The sequence below is a fragment of the Zeugodacus cucurbitae genome, chromosome 3, assembly GCF_028554725.1.
Source record: "Zeugodacus cucurbitae isolate PBARC_wt_2022May chromosome 3, idZeuCucr1.2, whole genome shotgun sequence".
Lineage (NCBI taxonomy): Eukaryota > Metazoa > Arthropoda > Insecta > Diptera > Tephritidae > Zeugodacus > Zeugodacus cucurbitae.
Window position 1 is genome coordinate 78,186,323 of NC_071668.1, and position 27,696 is coordinate 78,214,018.

A 27,696-nucleotide genomic window follows, 5' to 3' on the forward strand; every position below is an offset into this window, starting at 1 on the left:
AAATAATTTGCCAAATGAAAGGAGAGTAAATGCATATTGGCCATTACCACAACAAACTCACTCATATAAATAAGTGATCTGCTATTTATGAGCTGCTAATTACTCCCGTAGACGGAGCACTGCCTGCGCGTTCTACGGGCAACAGCATGTGTTATATACGTGAGTATTGTGCTGATGAAACTCCAAATACACAGTATATCTCTAAGTAGCTCAAATGTACCTATTTCATTCTACGCATATTAGATATTATACTCGTATGCTATGGCTGCTCGTCCGCATCAACTTAATTATCTGTGCATGTGACAATATGCTGTCTACTTCGAAATGCACGTCATCTCTGTGTCTGTCTGATCTCCTCACAATTTATATGTTTATGATTAAATGCCTTGCAGTTGAGAATTGTAGCTAAGTAGCTGGTTTGTCTTTGTCTGACTACATGACGGCCTGTTTGTTAACATTATTTCATACAAATACCCTTAGACACCAGCAGATTGAGTTGTCTGAACATATGTTCGTGTATTCAACCACTTTCGCATGCGTTCTCGGAATAAATCAAGGATAATAATAATTTTCCTCTTAAATGTTCTTTCCATGTAAAATGTAATAATGAATCTTCACCGAGCATGCATGCATGCCAAGCATCGCTCTTGTGTCTTGTGACTACAATCACTCAAGCATAGACAATAGAAGTCACATGTGGCAAAGCTCTGCCTGCCGTTGTGCTTGCGTTAATGTCTTTTGTGCAAATGTCTCAGCTGGCAATCGGTGCGGTGAATGGTTTCTGGCTTGCGTTGGCGGTAGCGCTGGCGCATCTGGTTTGAGTGCCCTTGTCGCATGTCCAAATGACACTAATAATAAACGTCGCAGCTCGACGAAGCTCTTCTCCGGTGCTACGCTACCCTGTCTTGCCCTGGTACCTGTAATTAATTCTAATGTAATGGAAATGTATTGGTCAGGGATAAAGAGTGCTTAATGCAAGGCTCACATATTTCGAAATATGCTCCTATTCGTGTGTATATTACATACATATGTGTTGTATATATATTTAGAATTAGTATTCGCTATTAATGAATATGTGGTACAATATATCTTTCCCATTAGATCATATTTTTAATTAACATTTTCAATTAAGGCACTGATTAATATATAAATATGTGACTATATCATTTTGCTACTTAAATAGAAGACATGGTTATTGATTCCAAAGTGAGAGTATTGCTGGAATTGCAATTGAAATATGCGCTCTTACTATTTTAGGATTCATATTGCTTGACTGCTCATAGCGGCATAAAAGCTCTTAAATGTTTTAGCATTAAAAGCTATTTTATTTGATGATTACGAGACTTACTTTTTAGCTACATTATCATTCATAGTTCTACATAATTCTATAAGCCAGCGAAACAAAAATCGATCTGGGCCGAGTTCAGAAAACTTCGCCAGTTGCCTCTATCATTTGCAAGTCACGCCAGTTTTACATCCCAAGTGCAGACAAGTCCACATGAACTTGGTCTTTCCATTGTATACGTGGGCGCCGTTGCTTCCGTTGTCCACCCAAGGGTCTCGAATCGACGGATCTTTTCACTGGAGTATAGTATTTCATGCATATAACATGGTCTAACCAACGCATTCATTGGATTTCAATGCGTTTAACTATAACCATGTCGTCGTAGATCTCATACAGTTCATGGCTCCATCTTCATCGGTATTCCTCGCTTACGTGGACGGCTCCAAAGATCTCGCGGAGAACAGTTCGGAATGTTTCAAGTACCTTCTCATCTCAGGTTGTCATTATCCATGTTTCTGTTTCGTATAATAGGACGAGAAAGATGAGAGACATATAGAACGCAATTTTTTGTTCGTCAAGAGAGGTATCTGCTTCTCAATAGCATACCGACCCCAAAGTTATTTATGTTGGCAAGAGTTATTCGGCGCTTCATCTCTAGGCTTGGATTGTTGGTGGCATTTGCAACTCTGTGTCGAACACATTGTGCGGATCTATTTGAGGTGTGCGAGTCAAGCTTTAGTGCAGAGTAAGATTTGTTGCTCGGTTTATTAGCGAGCTTTTATAGTATAATAAATATATTTTAGAATTGACCATTGTGTGATTTTAATATTTCATAAATCTCTGCAATGTGAAGTATATTGTCGCCTAATAATAAATTATGGCTATTTACTTTAAGGATTTTGACTGGGGAATGACCCTTTTTATAACTCTCCCCTCCAAATTCAATTTCTTCATCTCTGTTCCAAAGCTTTACTGCAAGTAAGCTGCTGCTGCGTTATCATTTCAGGCAATTCAATAAAATTGAATTGAATTAAATTACCTAAAAAATGGCGAAGCCATTAAGCAATTTTATCACACCAGGCGCCCAAACAAAAACAATTACGAGAGCGTCAAGAAAAAAGTAAATAAATAAATAGCAAAAGTAAAACAAAAACAAGCAATAAAACGAACACGAAACAAGAGACGAAAGAAACGTGAAGTGAGAATATGCATTCGTAAAAAATAATGCCACAAAGAAGATATATAAAATTTCGGCGTAAAACATTTTCGTCTTCATTGCGGCACAAAAACGTGTATTGTGGTTATAATGAAATTTTATGTCTTTGCCATGTTGACCTACGACCCAGAGGATAACGGCCAGTCGAACAGCTGCCTCACAACGAAAACGTATTCAATTTGCCAGGCGCGCGTCCTTCATTCTACAGGAGGTTGGAACACGAAGAAGGCCGTGCAAACATTAACCCAATGAAAGAAAATGCAGCACTCATACACAAACATACAAGTGTATGGGCTAATAAGTGCGGTTATGTGTGTGTTTCGTTGGTTGGGCGTCGTTGAGAAAGGTTACATATAGCTACAGTTATTCATCCTGCCCGAGAAGGTGCAAATTAAGTGAACGCTCTTCTGTGCCTACTTTTACATTCATCAATTCGTGGCAGTCAGCGAGGTGGCCGAGTGCCGCTTATGGAGGCGGCAAGAGGCTTTGTGGAAGTAAAGTGGCTCTTAAAATACTACAGCGTAAGGTATTGATATACCTAGCAATTGCATTTAAAACAGATACGAGTATTATGGAGTGACCTTCTGAAATGATTTAAGTCCTCTGAAATAATTCAAATCCTTCCCGATCTCCTTTGGCTTATCGTAGAATACATATATTAAAGGCGTGGCCCAAACTTTTAGCTACGACTGATATACATATGTAGCACCCTTTCCGACATCATACCAAATGTTGGCGCCAATATTGACGAAATGCTAAGACATGAAAAGTGAGGAGGGCAAAACCCTTACACTTGTTTGAACACTAAACAGCAACATCAGGTCGAACAGTGCCCGACGAAAGTAAGCATATGTACTCCTACATATTTATATGCTTATTTCGCAAAACATGTGTTCCCCAACAAGTTCTGCTTGGCAACCCTCCTCTTTCTTGAATAAATTCATTTCGGCAACTTTATCCTCTTACACAATGGGCCGCCCTTATGTCTTCGCCTTTGTTTTCGGGCACTTCATGTTTTCTGTTTCGCCGTTTAGGTATGTGTTACTTAATTTCTCACACCTAAGCGGCTATTTGGCGCCTGACATGACTTTATTACTTAATATGTTCGGCGCATTGCCCCGTAAAGACCCCCAAATACACACGCACATTCAATTACGCGTTCGAGTGTGTGTGTGTGGCTGTGTGTGAGTCGCCTTTTACGCCTACGCATAAGTTTTTGTTCTTACTACATTTCTTTTATTTCGCCTAAATCACAATCTTCACCTTCTAGTTGGTATTAACAATCCTCTGACCGAATCCGGCAAATCCATTCACAGCAGCGGTGGCGTATGCGTGCCGCCAATAATGTTATTGAGTTGGTATTATGTTGGCCTAATTCTAAGTGGGCGCTTCATTGTGGATTGACTTATTATTGGCACTCGTAGCGGGATAGTGCTAGTGGCGATGGCGGTGGCGGTGGTGGCATTATGTTGACTGTTTTATGGATTCGCACGCTCCATGCTGCTTGCGGAAGTGGCAAGGCGTTGACTAACGGCGGATTACATACTTATAGTGTATTGTGGTATTATATTTTGTGTGATGCGGATTTGTTTCACGTATATTCTTGTGTGTCACGATTTTTTTTTGTTTGGTTTGCTCTTTATGATTCAATAGCCCAGATATTGAGATTACACACTTTGGGCAGTTTTGCGTGAGCATAAAAGTACATAATTTTCTTCTTGATGTAATGCGGTGAAATATATGTGCCTACATTGTGATACATTAATATTCTTTTTTGTGCGTGGGCCTGACCTCAATAATAACTCAAATAGAATAAACCTTTGCACTGCTGTTGTGCAATTTTAATAATTTAGCTTTAAAATCTATATTTAGTTACGTATTTGCAATTATTATAAGCTACTCTGATGTAATAGTTATTATTACGTAAATTGACAGTTAAAATGACGACGAAGGGAAAATTTAAGAAAAGTGAAAGTGAATTATTCATAATATCTTACCCGGTTTTTCACCGAAACTGCCCACAGTGCAGCCTTACCGATCCCATGAACCTTATTGAATATGTTCGCTTGAAAAGTAACTTCCACATATATTGCCACTTTGTTGTGGTGGTTATGTGGCAACAACAACCCATAGATCACATTACATTTACAAACATTCTTTTATAAACACGAATATTTGGCGAGTTCCAAGCAGGTGGTACTTAACGTCTAAAAGTTTCTGCCCTAAATGCTCTCATGTGTATAATGAAAGGTGGAAGCGAATAAACCGTGTCGATATCATGTTAACCGGAAGTTTTCAGCAGCCCCCAAATTTGCAACGCTTGATAATGTTTGGGCCGGCGGATGTAATTAAGTTAGCTGCACAAAGGAAAATTCTACGAAAAATAGTTTGTAAATAACGTTGAATGAAACTTGAGGCTTTACAGTTTATACGGAACGACAATTTTCCGTTGAATTTCTAAAGGTTGTCTACACTTTATATGCGCATATTTAAGCCAATATACATTTCATCTCTTAAGTAGTATTCAATATTCTATTATAAGATGCCGTTATCAACATAAGCTAACAAACTACCGCTATAACAGTAACGTAGGCCTTTCAAGTAGCGGTGAGTAAACATGTAAACAAATTTTATGAAATCAGTTATGAAATCATAGCAGAGTTGTCACTGCAGTGAAATCAACTGGTTATGAACTACTTCGCAACTATTTAGTTCGAACCACAAACCACTCTATCACTTCGAACTGTGGAGGAATAGTTTCCACGATTCAGAGCGGTTGAAAACGACACCATGGATAAGCCAGCCGCCGGAAGACCTGTGACGACGAATAACGATCAAATCATGGAAATCATGGAGTTAGACCGGCATGTGACATCTCGTGACATCGCCCAGGAAATGGGCCAGACCATTTTAAACCATCTGCCGAAGGCTGGATACACAAAAAAACTTGATGTTTGATAATTTGACCCAAAAAAACCTTCTTCACCGAATCAATTTCTGCGATATGCTGCTGATCTCAAGCGAAAACGGTTGTAGTCTAAGGAATTGGAATTGGAAGGGAATCATCCACTATGAGCTGCTCCCATATGGCCAGACAGGCGATTGACCAGAAGCATCCAGAATTGGCCTGTAGTTTTCCACCAGACAACGCCGGGCCACACACTTCGTTGATGACTCGTCAGAAGCTACGGGTGCTCGGATGTGAGGTTTTATGACATCCACCATTTAGCCCGGATATAGAGCCATGTGATTACCATCTGTTCCTGTCCATGGCGAACGCCTTTGGTTGTGTAAAGTTGAACTCAAAAGAGGCTTGTGAAAAGTGGATGTCCGAGTTCTTCGAAAATAAGGAGGGCGTTTCTACGAGTGGGGTATTATGAAGTTGCGTCTAGATGGAAAGAGATTATCGAACGAAACGCCGCATTAATGTTTGACGCATTGTCATCATTATAGATTACAACTGTCAAATTACGTTCAGAAAACTGACAATGGCGGTACAAAATTGTATGTTCGTTTCTAGAGCAGATACATTCCATTAAAATCTAGTTGTACACTACAATTTCTAGTTGCAAACTGTTATATTTTCCGTTGTTGCCTAACTACAGTGAAAATTTGCTTATATATGTACATCAAAATACCTCATAAGCTCTGTAAATATTTACCCAGTGAATCGAGTAGGCATAGCAAATGAGTTTAAAGAATTCGCTAACGACATTTCTGCATTATTAAAATCTCGTAGTTGCTGCATCTGAAATAAGTGCAAATATTTTTGCACTTTTGGGAGGGTCTCAATATGCAACTTTAAGCGAAGTTTCTACACACTCATATTTCAGCACAGTGCTTTTGTATTTTGTATTAGCGAGTTAATTTTCCTTTTATGTAAACAACAAAGATGAAGAGGCAGCCCATTCATTACAAAATGAAAATGCATTTTAGATTAGTATTGATTTTCATTCATTAAGGTATTTGACCTTTATAATTCGCCGCATGTTTTCCGAAAATATTGTGGACAAATTGTGCAAGCAGACAAAATCTGTTTCACAAGCAGTTACATAATTATTTCTTGATATTCCCAGACATTTTTCTTTGTATCGAACAATGTGCAGTTATAAGCGTTTAGTATAATAATAATGCCTCTACTGCTTAACAATTCAAATTATACCGAACGGAAATTCTGGTGAGATTGAGAGATAGCAGACAAATTAAATTCAAGAATGAGCTTGCAGTTTTTCATGCGTTCGTTGAACTTCTGAACTTCGGTTTGCATTTCACATAAATTAATTCGGAGAATGTCCGACCGACAATTGGCATTTGATATGAATATTGTGGAGACTGAGGAGGTTATAATTGGAATGCATTAAGGTGAGAGACAAAAAATAATAATAATTTGTGAATTTAATCAATACGGTGGACAGATTGAACGGAAAAGTTGAAGATATGAAAGAAATGGGAATTAAAACTCAAAATGGCGGGAAGTGTGGCAATTAAAGTAGAAATACGAAAGAATAATACGAGTATGAAAAGGGAACTAAAAAATGCGCGAAAATTTTGTCGAAAATCGCAAGGAAAATTTCGGCGTGGCGCTGTGAATTTAAATTTTAGATGTGTAATAGAAAAGGCGGAAAATTATTTTTCAAGCAAACAGGCAGGTGTAAGGGAAAACGAAACCAATTTCCATGATAGCTGGCAGCAGGAAAGATAAGTGCGCGCACAGACGAAATTGACGTAAGGAAGACAGATCGAAAGGACACCTGCGCGGAAGCAAGGACCGCGGGCAAGCAGGACTTTCGCAATTTTAATTATGAATCGAATGACAGCGATGGCCGCATTCGAAAAACAATTAATTTGCGCGACACAACTGTAAAGCTTAAATGAGAAATCGAAGAGCATGAAAAATAAAATGGCGCGGAGGTAATTTTTTCCGATAAGAGGCAGGGGAAATAAATTGCATTGTAATGAAGTGTTGAAGACGAAAAAGTGGTGAGGCGAACGTGTGCAAAATATTATTTTCTTTTAAAATATGAAAGTGTCAACGCTGCTCCCTTAGTGGTTCTTGAATTTATAAAATAAATGCTTATTTATTTACAAAGTTTAAAGTGAGTACGTAATTTTACTTCAAAGCATTTTACAAGCAATATGCTCTGATGTAAAATAATTTGAGTAAAGTTCACATTTTAACAAGTTTCGAATTCTTAAAGCCACAACAGTTTCGTTCTTATTAAAATGCCAGGCACGTGGGTGAAAATTGCACACGCTCCAGCGCTATTCCTTTTTCAGCAGACTCCAGACTCCGTTGCTGGCAAAGGTCAGTGTGCAGCAGCGATACACATGAGCAGCAGCAGCGGTGTAAATCGTTTGCTTGACAAAAGAATGTAGCCATAAGCGGACTTTTAGTTTAGACGTAGGGTACGTACATGTGTCCACAAAAATCAGCAATCAACGGATTGATTCAAATGGAAAGCCATCCACAAAGGTGACTTAATCAAGTGCGGCGGCTGCGGACTGAGTGAGCAGTTTGGCGGCTCAGCAGACCGTCAAAATCTGACGAGTTTACCTTTGTACATTGCTTTGCGTTGTGCTTTTATGTTAACAGAAACAGACTCTTTATGCACGTATAACTCTTCTAGAAATAAACACCTACGAGTTGTCGAATACGAGAGAATCGAATTTTGAATATATAATACATGCTTACATATGTAAATCTTACCATCAGTGATTTTTTTCTTTAGACCTTAAGGAATTATATAATTTTAGTGCGTTTTTTAAATAAGTTTGATGAAAAAATGCGAATATTTCATTAATATTCAACAATAAGTAGTAATAAGTATCTTAACGAAACTTGAAACACGTATTCATTGGCACCCTGAGGAGGTTGCTTTCGAAGATGAGCAAAATCGGACCATTGCCACGCCCCCAAAAGGCGATAACCAAAAATCTGTAAAGTGTCATAACTAAGCCATAAATAAAGCTATAAAAGTAAAATTTGGAATAAAGGATCGCCCTAGAAAAGCATATTTGGATGTAACTTTTTTGGGGAAGTGGGCGTGGCCCGCACCCAAATCGATTATTTGTATATATCTCGCTATATAAACCAAACTTTCTGCAGTCGGTTCTCTTACGTACCCCACCACACACCATGAAAATAGTTGAAATCGGATAATAACCACGCCCACCTCCCATACAAAGATTAGGTGGAAAATAACTAAAAGTGAGTTAACTCACTAAAAATGTCAGAAACACTAAATTTTACAGAAGAAATAGCAGAAGGGAGCTGTACTCAGATTTTTTTACAAAATGAAAAATGGGCGCGGCATCGTCCACTTATGGGTCAACTACCATATCTCAGGAAGTACTCGACAGATTTTAATGAAAAGTCGGTATATAATATTTTCTTGACACCCTGATAACACGGATAAAAAATGGGCGAAATCGGTTCACAAGCACGACTAGTTTCCTTATAACTCAATTTTGAATTCCATCTGATTCCTTCACTTTATAACGTATACATAAGAAACCAATGAAGATAGCGGAATAAAACATTACACAAATAAATAGTAAATATCATATATGGCTTCACTTGAGAAAAAAATATCGAAAACGGACTATAACTTTTCAAGGCCCCAGATATTGAACATGTTGAACTCAGCGCCTATGGGTAAATTTTAAATTTGTAATTCAGAGAAAATTGTTTTCTTCTAATAGTGTGCCTCTGTTCCAAAAATTATTTAAATCGGGTCATAACATCTCTTAGCTCCCATATACCTAATTATGTGCTGGCTTTATTCCGCATATATGTATTGGTTAATATGTGAGATATCTTAGCAAAATTAAGTGAGCTTATAGTCTTGGATATAGTGCACCTTGCTGGTGAAAATGATGAAATCGGTTCAGGAATTACCTCAGCCCTCATATAGTATATATTACGATTTTCGTTATTCTATTAAATTTTATGCCGAATTTATGGGTAAATTTGTGTGTTCTCTTAATAAAATTTCATCAATAAATTACGAGAGTATAAAATGTTCGGTTGCACCCGAACATAGTATTTCCTTTCCTTACTTGTTTGTTTATGACTCTCTCTAGTCCAATACCCAGTCGTGTGTTGTATTATTAATTTCATTATCTAACATCTCCACCAAAGTTCCTAGAAATGAGAATTTATAAATACTCGAATACTTTGAATTGGCGGTACATTGTTAAAAATTAATTATTATTGACACTTGAGCATTCAAACGATTTGAATGGAGTGTAGCTTTTTCAATTAGTATGCGTATGCTTTCAGATCAATTAGTTTCTATTATGTTGGGCATAACTAGGGTTCACTTTAGAAAACCGCAATTTGCATTTGAAGCCGTTAAAGGCGTAATTTTATATTAACCTTTCGTGTGACCTCATTCTTCCTTAAACTACAATGAATGAATGTGGTGAGTGAAATAAAAATTAGTAAAATAAACGTGCTTAACAAGTCTTTCTTTAAACGCAAATCGAATTGTTAGAATACATATTTGATTAACAGCAAACGTCTAGTCATAAAGTTAGTGTGTTAGCCAAATTGTGAAATTGCTGCCGCTTTAAAATTTCAATCCTTCTGCTCTGTCTGCAGCGCTGCTGGCGTAAGCGTTTTGTTTGGGAACTGTCTGCTTGCTGAAATATTAAGTAGGTGGGTTGGTTGGCTTTATGCCGCTTGGGAGCGGACAACTCGAAAATGCAGTACGCTGCATAGTTCCGCCGCCGAATTGAGGCAATTAAAGGACATAAATTAAACATAAGAAAATTTAGCGACTCAAAGTTACGGCAAGAAGCTTCAAATAGACGGCAGACACTTGAGAAGCTGCCGCTAATGTTTCAGCCAGCCACACTACACGTACAATAAGCGTGTGGAGAGACACTTGAGTAGATGGGCGTCTATCATGAGGCGGTGACGAATTAGCGCGGCATTTTGTCAACGGTTTGCTGTACGCCCGAAATTGAATTAACAGCGTGGCAAATTGATGCAATTAATAAGAAATTGAGTTAGCTGGCTGGTTTTGATAAGCGATTATAAGCGTACGCTGCTGAAAGTGAGTACACACTGCGTTTAATATTGCTTATGAGATACAAATATTTAAACTGAATGTATAAAAAGAGAATATTTTGAAGTTCGAAATATGCAAGTAATTTAATGTATATAAACAGAAATAGCAATGTTGTTGTTGTAGTGGTCACATAAAAAATGCAATGCTTCAATGTCTCCGAAAACTGACTCTAAACTTTGAATGTCTGAGTGCCGCTTTGGCAAATAAATTCGTAGGTATTTGCTTGCAAAAGTAAATATTCTAGTATTTTGCCAGCCAAAAAGCAATTACTTTAATGGAAATGCCAATGCCAATGCATAATATGTATCGATACATCATATCAAACACAGTATTTGCTCAACTGTTTCGTTTAAAGCCATTTGAAGTAGCCGTCAATCAAACCGGATGCACCTTGTCGTATGAGTAACATGCGGGAGGTAGTTTCTATATTGTGTTGGAGAGGGAGTAGAGTGTGGAGAATCGTTATTACTTGTGTGTATTTGCTATTTTGAATAATTAAAAGACAAAAGTTTGAAGAATTTATTGTAACTAATGGTTAAATATCGGTGAGTTTACACACTCTTCGATCAGTTCACTTATAAAGTGCAGAATTCAAAGAATCGAATTTCTAGGTATTTCTCTTATTTTCAACAATAATTTGTCAAAATTTCCCGTGCTCGACGCGTCAATGTGAGGAGCTAACTTTACATCGTCGCCTTCGCTTATGCATTTGTTCAAACTTGTGTCAATATATATATACATACATGCCCTGTAAGACATTTTATAATGTGAAGTTATAACAGCTTCGATTGTGGAGGACCAAACCCTATTACTGGTTCATATGCGTGCTGTTTTCTAAAAGAGGATGTGATATGTCATTTCAATTGACAGTCTTTGAGTGGCTTTCAAATAGTTTCGAAATGCTTTCGAACGAATTTCAAGTAGTCTAAAATTTATTAGAAAATATGGAAAAGTCTTAAATTTAATTAGTTTAAATATATTGTCTTCGGTACTACTTTAGATGCAAACTTTTTTTCACTAATTTGAGGATATCAGAATCTTTCCTCAACTATGAATAGATCTCACCAGTTCTTAATTTCCTGCAGGGAATTTACTTTAACTCATAAAAATCTTGCATTCATGTGAATAGCACGCACAAACATATACACATCTATGTACTCGTTTAAGTATGTACATATGTGCGCTTATGCAAGGCTTCCTCAATCGGTGCGGAAGCGGCAAAGTCACATCATTTCTTGATTGTTTTGTGCACACGCACGGCTGAGCAATCACTTCGAATGCACGGAACATTCATTGCTTGAGCTTTTGCTGCAACAGCAACCAAATATGAAAGAACCTGCACACACATACACACCCACACAGAACACAGAAGCCTATACAACCATACATACCGCTGGCAACATTCTCACATAATAAGCAGGTAGCGGCGTTGGAGTGTTTGAATGAATGAGCGGAATGTATGGTTGGATGGTTGGTTGACTGGTTGGTGGCGCTGCCTAATGTCAACCAGCCTACTTTGCTTGGCTGCCTTGTTGATGGGCTCTGGCCTGTGGCGTGTGGCGTACTGGCGCGGTTGGGTGAGGGCGCACGCGCCGCGCCTAAAATGCTGCACTTGACATTACGTGCGACCGTTGCGCGCCAGAGCACATAGCGAACCATGAAGAATGTGTGTGTGGCATGTGTGGGCAGAGGAGCATGGAGTGCCATAATAAGAGCAACACATAAAACCACTGAGCGCCGTCAAATAAAATGGGTGAGGTGGAGCCGGCGTCGACAGCGAGCCCTGTTGCATCGGCAGCGCGGTAGCCTCTTCCTAGCCCTCACGTCGCTTAACGTCTACTTTATCAATTCGCCTACACTCATTGTTTGGATTGCTCATTTTTATTATACCCGTTTTTTTTTTTGCTTTCCATTTCCATTTTCAATGAGTGCGTTCTCCTTTGTTTCCGTGTTGGCACCTTTTTCATTTCGCTTTCAATGCAGTCCAACACAGCAGCAGCGCATTTCGCACACAAATGCACATCAATGTGATTTTGTTTCGACATTTTTTATTTGCCTTATTTTATTAGTGAAGGACATGCAGGTGCGTTCGTATGAATGCGAGAGCCGACAGTGCCCGGAAAGTAATCAGGAAGGATGAAGTGTGCGAGTTTGACTAGCAGAAGTGCAACCAGAGACAGGCATTTGAGATTTGTGTCGTGTGGTATGGAAGATATGTGGATGCAACAGACATTATGCATATATGTAATTAGTGAACGTTAGACGGTGGTGTACAGAGCGATATGTGAGAGAATTAATTTACAATTTATTTTCTAATAAGAGGACAATGGCTTCGATATTCTTATGTTGAGATCTACCGAATTATATATTTGTTCACAGATGAGTATTTTAGTTACTGATTTTTGTATGAGAACCTCCGAATTAGGTCATTATTGCTCAAATCCTTCTACAAATCCCGACCGTCTACATAAACTTGATTACTTTTCATGCAAAATATTCGATCGCAGCCACTGTGTGCACCTTAAACTCTGCACCGCATTTGTTTTTCACAAGTGAACTGAAGTGCATAATTTGCACTTACACCTTCTCTTCTCACTTTCACCTCATTTCTAAACAAACAATAGCTTTTGGTTATTTATTGTCTGCACACGCACACACACACACATGCCTTTGAGACCAAACCAGCAGCTTTAATGCCATATTGTCGTTTGTCGTGCTATTTATATTGTTTTCTAACTTTTTTGCTTGCTCGCCTATTGTGGCATAGCCCTCATAATCAGCGCCCGCATTTATGCTTGTGTGCTCATATGCGATGATGCCATGCAAAAGTGTTGGCATTGTTTTTAACTGCGTTCATTTAGATATTCTTTTTCCGTTCCAATGTTATGTGGCAACAGCTACAACAATACAATTCTCATTTATGAAATTGTGGTCGTTTGACAGTTATGAATACTGGCTTTGTTTATGCATACTCCTATGTGATAGAATAATATAATATATGTAAGACCAACACATGCTTTTATTTTATTTTAGTTGTTGCATAGTTGCTCTCTTTAGTTTGGGTATTACATTTCCCATTAAGTGTAGCACTTCAGTGTATTGCTCAGAGGACCAGATACTGTCCAAATGTTATATATTCACCTTCGGCTAGCCTTTAGTATTAGTATCGGTATCTTCTTACTTCAATCCTGTTTCTTGAATCTATTGTTTCCACCTTTTAATCAGACTGCAAATATCTTTCTGTCAATGAAATGTGGAAATGTGTGAATAAGAATTTAATCTGTTAAGGTAACCCCTGGGTTTCGTGGATTCAAAATAACGATTTTTTGTTTTTTTGGCTTATTAATTTCTACAACATCTCAAGAATATTGTCCTAAATTTGCAAGTTGATCCGAATAATAGTTTCGGAGATACAGCCTTTGGAAGATGTGCGCTCCAAGTCAAGTGCTATTGTTACTCAAAACATTAAACGCGTATTTCTCGGAATCGTGTTTTCAAAGTCGGTTGTCAAATTTTCTCGAAAACTACTAAACCGATCTTGATGAAATTTTGAACAGGTGTTCGATATACAATTTATTCGTGCTTGAACGAAGGATTTTTTCTTTCTTCAACTACAACTATCTAAAAAAAAAACAAAATGTCAAACAAATTTGACTGAAATTATTATTTTTTTTGGAAAAATGTCTGCTAAAATTCCAATTTTCACTTTTTTGTCTTTTCTTTCGTTCAAGCACGATATTAGATATGGTCTTACCTAAAACACTTATTTTCGTTTTTTTTCTTTTTAGATGATCCTGTCAGGAGTTATGCCGACAACGCGGAAGCACCTTTTTTCCTAGGGGTCACTGGAAATGACGTCGCAATGGAGGAGTTTTGAAAATTTCAGAATTTATTCTTTTAATATGTATCTGTGAGACAGAAAAAAATATTGAAAATAGGCCATTTTATACGTGACAAAACCCATGAAACCCCTTTAGGCCTTTTTAACCATTAAGGCATGCCTGGGTGGAGTTTAGATTAAAGTTAGGTAAGGGGTTTGAACCAACCGACAAAAGTCTCGAAGGATCCCACACTGGCAACTATGCATACTAGTGATGTCAAGAATTCCTTAATCAGGATCAAAAGACCTTCATGTTTCGACGAACCCCTTTTAATCCTATCATACCTTTCTTAAATCGGCTTTCTATTAAATCCATACAATTCATTCAGTTCACACAAGATATGTTTACCGAGATGTGCTTAGATGTTTCCAACTGGAACTCTTACATCCGCTCTGAGACCAGAAAGACCCCTCAGCCGGCTATCAAGCACCCGAGAGCTTCAACATCCAGCGCTAGAATGCAAGGAGGTCAATCAAACGAAATCGAGTCAACGTGTGAGGTGTAGTTGATTCCATCTAACTTTCGGCCACTGTCAGTCATTCCAACTTACCTAAACTAATTAATATACTCATGTTTCTAAATCTATCGGTCGCATTTCTTTTAGCAAACAAAGTTTAAACCGTATCTCGGAATAGTCTCTTTAATACTATTTTGGAACTTAGAAGTTCGGTGAAACTCATATCGATTGTTTCACTCTGTTTCTGTTTATATTTCCTAAGAAATTTTGCAAAGAATTTTAATGTGTTTTACCTAAGTGAATCCAAATTCATAAACAAGTGTTGGTAACTGACTTTTGCGCCTCATTATTTGTTCCAATTCTGGCGCGCTAGCAAGTCACTCCGACTGTTTCGCCTAACTAACCACACATATTTAATTTGCTGCAACACGTCATTGACTCCGGTTTGCATTTTCGTTTGTTATTTCATCGTTATTGCAGCAACACTCGCAGGAGTGGCAATCAAATATATTGGCGACAGCAAACTCTGCATATGCGCTGCAACCCACTTTAAACCGCAGCCACCCAATTTTAAACCGCAGCAATCAGACGAGCACAATGCTACATGATGATGCCGCAATTCTTCAGCTCTACTTCTTCCGACACCGACAATACCTTCGGCAGCAGTGACGCTCTCTCTGTGTGGAAGTGTGTGTGTGCGGCTGGCGCTATGAATACTAAGCTCATGCCATCATAGCGCTGACTGTTGTTGTTGTTTTTGTTTCAATTGTTGTAGTTGTATATTTGTTGTTTGGTGTCGTTTGGATGAGTTGAGTCAGTCTACTTGGCAGACTGAAGTGTATTAATGGATTTTGTGCCAGCACTCTTCGTATGTGGATGTGGACGATTAGCGCGGCTCTGCGTATAAGTAACATTGATGTGCTCGCATGTGGCCGCATCCACATGTGTGTTTGGATTTGATGTGATTGCGTTGTGGATGAAATGCAGCCATCACACCCACACACACACACCCACACGTTACCTACTCAGTTTGCTTGGCATTCATTTGAGCTTTGTTGGCTGGGTTGCTTTGCGCTGGCCCCTGTCTGCCTGTCTGTCGTTTGGCTTGCGGGCGACGGCTGCTTGGGATTGCCGCTGATAGGCTTAAATGTCTGCTTGCCGGCTTGTGAGTGATTTTAAATGGGCGCATATATTCCATGCAAAAACAACATCAATAAAAGCGATTGCCACACCAGAGACTGTAACAAAAGCAATACAATCGAGGGGAATGTCGGTGAAGTTGCCATAAAGAAAAGCGCATTTCAAGTTTGAGTTCATTTATTCCGAACGAGTTGGTTAGCTGTAGGGAAAAAAGAACTCACTATGCGAAGTTTCTCGTTATTTATCTGCTCGCCTGTTGAACTGCTGCTGCTCCATTGCTTATGCTGAACTTTACAGCTTGCTTGCTGTGGCAGAAGCAGTTAGCTTGAGCGATGACAAGGATTATCAGTGGCAGTGGTAGTGGCAGTGGCTGTAGCAAATAACGGTAATGTGAAAAGCTTAGGAAACTGCAATAACAGCTACCGGAGAACACTCATTGAACTTGCCAAGGCAGCACATATTCAAAGGCTCACACAATTTGTGCACCCAAATCATAATCACTATTTTGCAACTATCCGGTGAGAGTGAGAGAGAGAGAGGAGGAGGAGATTGGGCGGAGAGCTAACAGGGTTGAGGCGAAAGTGATTAGTTAGAGTCACTATGGCTTTGTATGCTTTTGTAATACTTGTTGTTGGTTGCTGCTTCGATATCGCAAAGTGTTTCGGACCAAATGGCTACACATTAATAGGCGTAAGGTAGCATGTGATTTAGGTTGGACACATGCAGGCGTGTGTGACCTGCACTCTATGACATCGATTTGTGCTAATCTATAGGCAATTTTTCTGCATTTGCTATTTGCTCTGCTGGAGGGAGTGTGTGCGCTTTCACTCGATCTATTTTGTTTGCCATGTGAACTTCTACGGCCTAAATTTGACATTTATGCAGGAGCGCAATTGTTCAGTGATTTTAGGCTTGTTTAGATTTAAGTTGCTGAGGGTCTTAATGGGATTTATTGAAGAGTTTGCTTAGATTATTTGCCTCAAATGAATCTTTCTATTAAAGTGTTGCTTATAAGTCCAATATGAGCTGTCTAAGCCTAAACTTTTTTGAGTCTGTGCATTTAATTTAGCAACTTCAATTCAGTTTAAAAATATCTATATGCTTAAACACTCAACTATTGCTTACGTTTAACGCGAAGCTGTGTGTCATAATTCAATCGCAGCTTGATTAACATTTTCTGGCGAGTATTGCGAGCTTAAACCAACGCGAGCACACACATTAGCACACATTACATGACGCCATTTGCAATTTTTATCCATTTTACACACTGCGTTATCAAAAACAGTTACGTGCAACGGCTTCAACACAGCTAGTGCAGCTCGGGTAGAGTAGCAGCCAGCTAAGCGCAACTGCGACGCCTAAAGCCACATTGAAGCCAATTTTAATGCCGCTAACTGATTGCATTTGCATAATGACCGAAATGAGTGCAACTATGTGCCGAAGCGTGGCTGCTGTCGATGTTGCAAGTGCTGTTGCAAATGTCACCAGTTGTGGCAATATAGCGCGCGTCGCCAACACCCGCACCGGAGCGCAAATCCAGTCATACACATGCACACTCAGGTATGTGTGTGTATACTCACATGGGAGTTATTAATTTTGTGGCTGTTATATGGGGAGTGCCACTGATTTGCTGCTTTTTCGTTGTTGCTGCCACATAATTTTCAATTTTGCTACATTGCAGTATAAGTAACAAACAAAAACGCGCGGCGCTGTGCCACATGCCTCTCTCCGCCCGAACGGTTCACGTGTGCGGCACATAATGAAGCCATTAAAATGCAACTGCATTTAATTTGGGAATATTTCAATGTTTTGTGCGAAAAAGTGCTGGCGCTCCCGCTTGACTTGATGTATCCTGGCACTGCTGACTTCTCTAATGTCAACTTACTTTTGCGTAATTACAAGCAATCATGGCGCGATCGCGTCGAATGTGTGAACTAGTTAAACAGAAGGCATGCCTAAATGAGTTTTAATGGGTGGCACCAGCTTCTGAGAATTATGTTACTTACATAACTGAATGTGATATGCAAAAAGGATTTACAAGTTATGCAATTGTTGCTTGTTATTTCAGACTGTGGGGAGAATTTTATTAACTCTTCTTGCTATTTAAGATTACAAAAACCTACAATGTGTGTTCAAAAATAACGGGAATTTTAAAACTTCCAATTCTGCAACCGGCCAATTGTCAATTTTTGTGTAAGTTAATATACCTATCTTTGAAGTACTCTAAAATTTTCAGCTGTATTCATTGATTACTTCGTCTGTGGCAGCTCCTAAGGTTAGACGTTTTTTATGAGCCGGGTGATTTTCATTTGTTAAAAGCTCGAATTTCGTAGTTTGTTTTTGAATTATTGTCCAAAAACAATACTGTAACCATGTCCCAGCCTCTATATACTCCGATGCCTTCTTGTGACCTTTTCCCATTTCCAAAAATAAATAGGTCCTTAAAACGCCAACGTTTCACAAAATAGATGAAAATTGATTTTATGTGGTCAATGACCTCCTCCAAAAATGTAAACAAAAATATCACGTGACCATGACTTGACATCACGTGATCAGGCCTCCTCAAAATCACGACATCACGTGATCAGGTGGGGTCATTGACCTTTAAACAAAAATATCACGTGATATCAATTCGACATCAAGTGTCATTGACCTCCTCAAAAAGGTAAACAAAAATATCACGAGTTCTCAATTTGACATCACGTGATCAGAGTGGGTTTATTGACCTGTAAACAAAAATATCACCGGATCTCAATTTGACATCACGTGATCAGAGTTGGGTCATTGACTTGTAAACAAAAATATCACGTGATCTTGACTTGACATCACGTGATCAGGGTGGGGTCATTGACTTCCTCAAAAAGGAAAGCAAAAATATCACGTGTTCTCCATTTGACATCACGTGATCAAAAATATAACGTGCCCTTGACTTGACATCACATGATCAAGGTGGGGTCATTGACCTGTAACCAAAAATATCACGTGATTTCAATTTGACATCACATGATCACAGTGGGGTCATTGACCTGTAACCAAAAATATCACGTGATTTCAATTTGACATCACATGATCAAGATGGGGTCATTGACCTGTAACCAAAAATTTTACGTGATCTCAATTAGACATCACGTGATCAGAGTGGGGTCATTGACCTCCTCAAAAAGGTAAAAAAAATATTACGTGTTCTCCATTTGACATCACGTGATCAGGGTGGGGTCATTGACCTGTAAACAAAAATATCACGTGATCGCAATTTGACATCATGTCATCAGAGTGCGGTCATTGACGTGTATACAAAAATAGCACGTGACCTTGACTTGACATCACATGATCAGGGTGGGGTCATTGACCTGTAAACAAAAATATCACGTGATCTCAATTTGACATCACGTGATCATGATGGGGTCATTGACCCTCTCAAAAAGGTAAACAAAAATATTACGTGACCTTGACGTGGCTTGACATCACGTGATCAGGTTCCTTCGCAAAATTGCAATAAATGTAAATAGACTAATGAATTAATATATTTTTCAAAAAGCGATTATCTTTACTCTTCGTATAATTTTTGAAATTTTAGTCCAGTCATGGTACCAATCTTTAGAGGATCTTATATAGAATGAAAACATTTGCCTGAAGTAGGTTTTTTATACAGAATTATAGGCGTAGCTGAACGGAGAAATGATTAGCGTAGCTTTAGAAAACTTTAAGTATTTGGAATAGTGATAAGAAGAAGTTTTACTGTTTATCTTCGTCCAATATTCTTCTTTCTAAATATTATATTTAGATTTAGTCGAGTGTTATAAAGACAGTAACCGCTTAAAGTCTGTTTTTTCGACCATCTAACCCGGATTGGATTGGTAAGTTGTGAATTTGCACCCATCTTTTTGTTCATTTTAAATGAAAATAGAATAGAATAATCAAAAATTGCTTTTAGTTTTTAGTGTTTTTATAAGTTCTTTATTCATGCATCGATTTGCTTCCATTTTGGCTGTATTCCATAGACATTTTTTATACATCTTAGCAATTAATATTTTGTTTAAATAAATTTTTACCGCGAAAACGCTGCTTACTAAAATTTCATTTGAATTTTTCCGTTATAATTTGTTTTTGTTTCATTTTTTCAATGCAAACGTAAATGTTTAAATGCTTTTTTCTCGGGGGGTCTGCGTAACTCGGCGAAACAAGTTAATTATTTATGGATAAATCATAATTATGTGGTGTAAATTTTTGTGTCCGGGGAGCTATTTGTAAATATTTATAAGTTTTTTCAGCACTTAATTTAATTATAACTGAAATATTTGCATTTCATAAAGCAACAAATTCCCTCATATGGCACGTTTGCAACGCACACAGTCGCCGCAATTAGTTATGCGCTATTTTTTCAGCTTCTGTAGTTTTGTTAATATATTTTTGCTATAGTGTTTTCACAACTTTACTTGTGTGGGTGTGTGTGTATTTGTTAGTATAACTTTATGTTTGTTTGTATGTGTGTATGTGGGTATATGTATAATACATTGTAATTATGTTTGGCTTAATAATATAGACATGTTTTCACAAAAATTGTGTGCCTGTATGTATTTGTGTTTTTGTTTTTAAGTTTTTTTTTTTTTGTTGTTATTGCAGAGCAGCATTTGTTTGCATTTATTCGTCGAAAATATGATTATATATTTGTGTTGCACGAATGAGTGGGAAAAAATTGGTTTTTAATGGAAAAACACACACACAGTTTACTCTTTGGTTTAACGCTTTTCGTAATTTTATTAAGTGTTGCTGCGGGAGGCTAATGGATTAACATTTGCTTTCATATACATAAATATTATTCCCATAAATACATATTTGCAGTTTATTTGCTTGCAGTAATACATTAATGCTAATGCTATATTTATACAGTTATGCAGTATGTATATATATATATAGTTCTGATTTTTTTTTAAATACAGTTCATCATACACATATTGCTCATGTGCAACCGCAGTGTACGCATACATTTGACTGCATGCACTTTTTAAATATATTTTTTTGTTTTTGTTTTTGCTTTTTACAAAAGTAAGTGTTTTATTTATTTAATCTCAAGTATTTAATATAATTTTACATTACTTTACAAGTTTACTCTGTATTTTTTTATTTCCTATATATTTTATCGCTGAGCCTCTGCTTTGTCGGCATACTCGTAGCTACGTGCTCTTTACAAAGGAAACGCTAATTTCTTGCTACTAACTACTTAGAAAATAACCGAAAATTGTGTGCGCGTCTTACTTGCTAAGAATATGCGAGTTTTGCTTTGATAATTTACAGTGCTTTGATTTAGCTAATTTGAATGTACATTTTTAAATGCTAAAAAATATAATAAATCGTGGAAATAACACGCTCATCATCGGAAAGGCAGAAAAGCTTAGTTTTAAGGTTAAAGTTTTGGGTGCAAGTAGTTCTCTGGATTCTATGCTCGATCTTACAATCATTCTGCTACTGAGAATATCTCTATTTTTTCTCTTTTGTTTATTTATAATTTATTTTATTTTTTGTATATAATTTGTATATATTACCTATAGATTAAGTCATATGCTTCACCGTATTGCGATACTTTGCATTAATGCTTATAAATGCACAAGAAATTTTCACAACATTTGCAGCACAAAGTGTTCTACAATTAACTCTACTTTATTGAATATAATTTTTTTTTAATATCCATTATCATCTACTTTTATATTAATGCTTTTTTACATTGAACTTGCAGCCTTCAGAACTTACAAAATAAATATTTTCTATATATATATATAGTACTAATTAAATTTATTTTTGTTTTTGTTGTGTTTTTCAGTTTTTATTTTGATTTCCTCTTTGGCTTACAAATTATTCCTTTTGTTTCGGTTGTCTAACACTCTATTCGTCTTTTTATAAGGGAAACCTGCTTAGGGTTGTTTAACAAAGTACGTATCTTCACTTACCTATACATATATAAATATTAATATTTTTTTTATATTTTATACTTACACACTTGAGTTTTCCAAAAAAAAAAAAATAGTAACTAGAGAGATCAGTTTTATTTTTTACCTTATATTGTGAAAGGATTAATCATAAAGTAAGACTTTGAAATGAAATAAGGGTAAATGTAACTGGGAGTTTTTGGTAGTAAAATGCAAGGTTTAGGTTTTCTGATAATTTTATGATAGTCCAGAGATTTATCATGATCTATTGATTAATTTTGAGATATTCCAAGGCTTAGCTTTTATACTCTCTCTAAACCCTCAGTTCAGAAGATTTATCAAATCAGTAATGTAGTAATCGAATGTATTTGAAATAAAATGAAAGTAATGGTGAGATGAATGTATAATCTCTTTCAAGGCTCTCTCTAAACCCTCAGTTCAGAAGATTTATCAAGTCAGTAATGTAGTAATCTAAGGTCTTTGAAATAAAATGAAAGTAATGGTGAGATGAATGTATAATCTCTTTCAAGGCTCTCTCTAAACCCTAAATTCAGAAGATTTATCAAGTCAGTAATGTAGTAATCTAATGGTAAGATGAATGTAGAATCTCTTTCAAGGCTCTCTCTAAACCCTCAGTTCAGAAGATTTATCAAGTCAGTAATGTAGTAATCGAATGTATTTGAAATAAAATGAAAGTAATGGCGAGATGAATGTAGAATCTCTTTCTATATCTAGACATATTTTCACTTAATTCTCTTCTTGCCTTCGCTCCTTCTTAATTTGCTTTCAAGTACTTACATTTGCACACATTTATAGTACACTTTGAATACAATTAGATAAATTACTTTTAGATTATTTGGCGTATATTTGTGTATAACTGTAAAGTAATACGTAACTGTAATGTGGAGCTTTAAGTTGCTTTTTGTTTTATTTTTTATGTACATATATGCACGAGCTTAAGCACTTACCTTAATAATAAATATTTCACAAAATATCAAAGTAATTTTAGTAATCAATACATGTTCAAAACGGTACTTATTGACATACAATTTAGTTGTGGGTATTTTTGCAATGAAATTTTCACTAGAAAATTTTCACTAGAAAAGAATGCAAGCACTTAAGTCGACAAATTAAGCGTTTAAAATTGTTGTTTGGATTGAAATTTCACAACAAAATCAAATTAACAGTTTCAATTACATTGAAAAATTATTAGTTTGCACGAGTACATAATTGAAAGTACAACAATAAGTACGTTTGTATCTATGAGTACATGAGTAAATATAATATAAGTGGTTGGGTAAATATTGCATTTATATAGAACTTTTTCACTTTACACTTACGTAAGCATATAATTCACATATCAATGCGTAACTAATGTAAAACATGTTGCATATCACACTGCTGTTGTATGATAGTTTGGATGTACGAGTATATTAATTGCTTGCACACAAAGTGCTGTGGGCTTACATTAAATGGCTTATGGCTTTTTTGGTTTTCATGTGGGAAACACAAATTTGAATTTTGGAATTTTTGAAAAATGAATATCTCAAATACATCCAAATGAAGTGTTTAATTATCTCGGGGGAAAATGCTTGAAGAACTCATCAATAATGCCAAAGGGAGTAATTTTGTATTTCAATGAAGTTCGACGTACTTTCAGCGTCCACTTCTCTGTGCGCTTTTCTTTACGAGTTCACATTTCTGGTTTATCTACAAAATATAGGCGATGAAATCATGTTGCTGTCGCCGTTGCCTCTGCGAGCAGCATTTTTGTTGGAACTGTAGCACTTGTTGTTGTTTTAGCTGTTTTCGCTTTAATTGCTATTCGCATTGTTGGCAATGTTGTCGCCCCTTTCGGCGAGTGCTTTTGTAGTTGTAGTGCTTGCTGTTGTTGTCTGTGTGTTGCTGGCCTTTTTTCAAACCCAACTATGTGTTGCCGCTGCCGCTGTTGCTGGTGATGTAATTGTTGCTGCACGCTTATTCTCTCTATTAATTGTGAATTCGTCGTTTCATTTCGCGTTCGATATTTTGTTTGCTCGTCGGCGACTGCCCAGTTGCGGCAAACAGTCATTTCTGCCAGCGCTGTTGTTGCAACTGTTGTTGTTGCTGCTGTTGCCGCTTGTGTTGTCATTACAGCAGCTTTTGTAGTTGTTGCCTCGTCAGCACTTGTCCCACTTAATAGTTGCCCTTTGGCTCGCGTGAAGGTTTCATTATGCACTATGGTTGTTGTTGTTGTACTGATTGCTTGTATTGTTGTTCCTTTTGACGCCATTGTTTCACGCCAAACAAACAATTGCCGGCATAATTGGTGAATATATCGCATGGCATGCCAGGCCGCCAGCACCAGTGCCGTCCAACGCACCAGCCATGACAGGCAATGACAATGTTGTTGTGTTGCGCCATTGGCATTCAAGGATGAGACAGCACCTGCAAAAGAGTATAACCAATTGAAGATAAGCAAATATGTAAAGTGTCTGTGTGTGTGCCCATGAAGTGTTTGCTTGCTGCAAACAATGAAGAGTGCAATTTAATTGGTATTCCAGTGAAGGATGCAACAAGATCCGAAGTATGCACTTGCAACAACAGCAGTAACAAAAGAAAATATGCTGCTTTTGAACTTAATCACAGAGCACACAAAACCTGAAGAACGGCTACATACATATATATAAGTTTGGACTTTGTAACGCGAGCACAACTTTTTTACCGCGAATATTTGAGCTTCTGAACACTTTGGCATGGAGTCTATCTCTTAGAAAGATGATCAAGCTAAAAATTGCGTTTACACTGTTGCCTGAGTGCCTTCTATATTAAATAAGAGTTTATAATTTCTTCAAAATCTTGTTCCATCCTTGTTTTATCAATATATAAACTATACACTTGAAGCTTTAAAATTAAGTTAAGTTTTGCAATTCATTCGCTAAAAGGGGAAATGAAATCTATTGAGGCTCTTTAACTTTTCGAAGCCAGAAGATAAGGCCGAAACTCCAAATTTGTATAATCTTTTAAACATTCTAAGCATCCGTATGCCATTATTCTACTATGAATGAGCTGTCAGTACGCTTTCGTTGGATCTCCCATCCAAAAATGTTTAATATAAATGGCGAAAGTGTGTACTACACATGAATCTTGTTTCTCTCAATACAAAAACGTATTCAAATCATCATAATTATAAGCAGCGCCAGTTAGTTTGTATAAAATATTTCACGACATACTTAGCAATTTGATAAACGTACTCGCGTGTGTGCATACGAAAAATGCTTTCAGCGAATGAATTGCTATGAAATTTACTAGTACATGTGTACTTATGTAAATTCAGTGCAGCAGGACAGGTGCGAGGGCTACAAACTGGCAACAGTTTCCATTGCACTTGCTCCAGATTTCTCCACACACTTTTAGAACGCTCTCCCCTCCAGAGTTTCAGCGCGCTGTTCGCTGTTGTAAACGTCACAGCTGGCTTTTTGAGTTCGGCAATACTTTTCACTACTTATTCCACAGCAAATATCTTCTGCTTTATGAAGAAGCGTGTACATATGGTATACCCACTATGTACTATGTGCTAAAAATGTATGTGGGGATTTAGTCAACCTAGTTTTATTTTGTTGTGCTTTATTTTGGCCAACATTGTGCTGAAGAGAAGCGCCGAAATTGCATTTCTCTTGTATAAAAAGAGCTATGTGATTTTAATATGTTGTACCACCCCTCAAGTTGGAAGCTTACAAGTTTTTCTTTTTTTTATTCTAGATCCTTAAAGTTAATGCGATTCTAATCACTTATTCTCAGAATTTTGCTTCGGTTATTATGATTAAATGAGTGCAGTACTGAGTCTCATCGAACATTTTAAACTGATATATTTATTATCAAGATATAGAACAAGCTATGATTACAGACACTCACTATCAATTCGTTTCCGCCTACCTTTTATGTGCGTCGTGTAAGTGTCAGAACGATCTATCAACTGATCATCCTCCGAGTCAAAGTAATCATCTGAAAAGGTATTGACCGAGTTCATATTATGTTTGTGACGCTCCTCCTCAATCGATTTCTCCGTCGATTTCCAGTAGACATCGTGTATGTGTGCAGTACAGCGTATCTGGAAAGAGTAAGGATTACTTGTATTTGAGATATACTAAATTGGAACAAATGGTAATAATTGTGGAGGAAGTTTATCTAGGAATATATAGGTAAGAGCATTGATGCCATTATACACTCTTGACTGACAATTGACGATTGATTATTCACTATTAATTGTTTACTGCAGTCATTGATTTCAATTGTCGAACAGTTCACTTTAAAGAGTTCAAAAACTTAGAGTATTTCCATAACTCTCTTGAAGACAACTGCAAAAGCACTTCGTTCGTTTGTGTTGTACCATAAAAAGCAACAGCACATTTGCGCCGAATGTGTGTTTTATTATACGATTGGACAAACGAGCGCGACGCTCGTCCAGCGTTGCACTTGCGTTCCAGCTGTTGCACCGTTATTTGTTCGTTTTTTGTTCGTTTTTTGTTTTCAAAGCAGAAGTCTAAGCACACATTTTGCTGCGTTTTGACTCCTTGGTTGGCCGGCGAATATGAATGGCGCGCACGCAAGCCATAAACCATTCGGGCATTATGAACAGCGGGTGACCGGCTATGCGGCGAAGGCAAGCGCGAAAGAGGAGCATGACAGTAGGCGCGCACTCTCTCACCTCCCCCTCCTCCTCTTCGTGTGGTGCATTTTTTCGGGAAGCGACAGCACACGCAACCGAGCCAAAGAAACAATTAAATCGCATCAAGTGGCTTAAATGGCGAATGTGTGCTCGTGGCGCCTCCAACTATGTAGCAGTCCGTTGGAAATATGCGCTTTGGAAACGTAACGAACGAACGTATACGAGTATTCATTGCGGCCAATTAAGTAGAGGGAACATTAAATTGTTTATATGCTTTTATGGTCGTTTGTTTCGCGCTCGTACACACCCTTTCAACGCCTCCACAATAACGGCAACGGTACTTTGTTGCTACTTAAAGCATGCCATTATTGTTGTTGGGCGGTTAAATAGCAACGTGACCTCATAAAAATTGACCGTGACTACGCGTCCGACAGTTTTTCTTCCAAGCGCGCTTGCTTTCTTTGGCGTGGATTAGTTTATTTTGTGGCTGTGGCTGTGATGTGCAAAGCAATTTCAACTGCGTCTATCTGCTTGTGGGCATTTCAATTATACGCTTTGCTGCTGTTGCTCAACTGCCATTTGAAGTTTTTGTTTATCGCTTAATAGCTTAATTAGCGGCGCTTGTTCGCCACTGACGGACATCCAACACGCTCGTGGCTGCTGCGTGGCTTGAATGACTTGTTAGTCATTTGCTGTCGTTATTGTCACAAAAAGCGGTATGAGGGCATGTGCACTCGTCTATTTCCGGGTGATTCTCTACTTGTTTATTTGGCACGAAAAACAAATGCGAATTTCCCATTTTTGGTGGATGCCTTAAGGCATTTGAGAAATTTAATTTGCTTACCTTTAATTTTCCTGCGCTGAAGTGTTGGGGTGTGATCACGAAGTGTATCCCTGAAACGGCTGTTTCCAGTTCGCGCGCCTCTCGCATGGGTTTGTGGTGGCGTATATGGGAGGGATTGGTCTGAAATTCGAAAACCATATTGAATTATACAAATAACAACGTTGATACATTAAAAATATATAATATTTGAAGTCTTTGTCGGCACTGTTTCGAATCCAAAATGTGC

General features: G+C 37.6%; 1 protein-coding gene across 2 annotated transcripts in view; it reads right to left on the reverse strand.

Moving 5' to 3' along the window:
- Window positions 1-19,999: 19,999 nt before the first annotated feature.
- LOC105211511 (uncharacterized) overlaps window positions 20,000-27,696 on the reverse strand; it is a 98,837-nt gene continuing 91,140 nt past the window's right edge. For both annotated transcript variants that reach the window (XM_029039742.2, XM_054227347.1), the window contains exons 7-9: window positions 27,471-27,590; window positions 25,894-26,068; window positions 20,000-24,405 (exon numbers count right to left, since the gene is read on the reverse strand). In XM_029039742.2, the coding sequence (XP_028895575.2) occupies window positions 23,711-24,405; window positions 25,894-26,068; window positions 27,471-27,590 (990 nt within the window). In that variant the 3' untranslated portion in view covers window positions 20,000-23,710. The remainder of the gene's footprint in view (window positions 24,406-25,893; window positions 26,069-27,470; window positions 27,591-27,696) is intronic.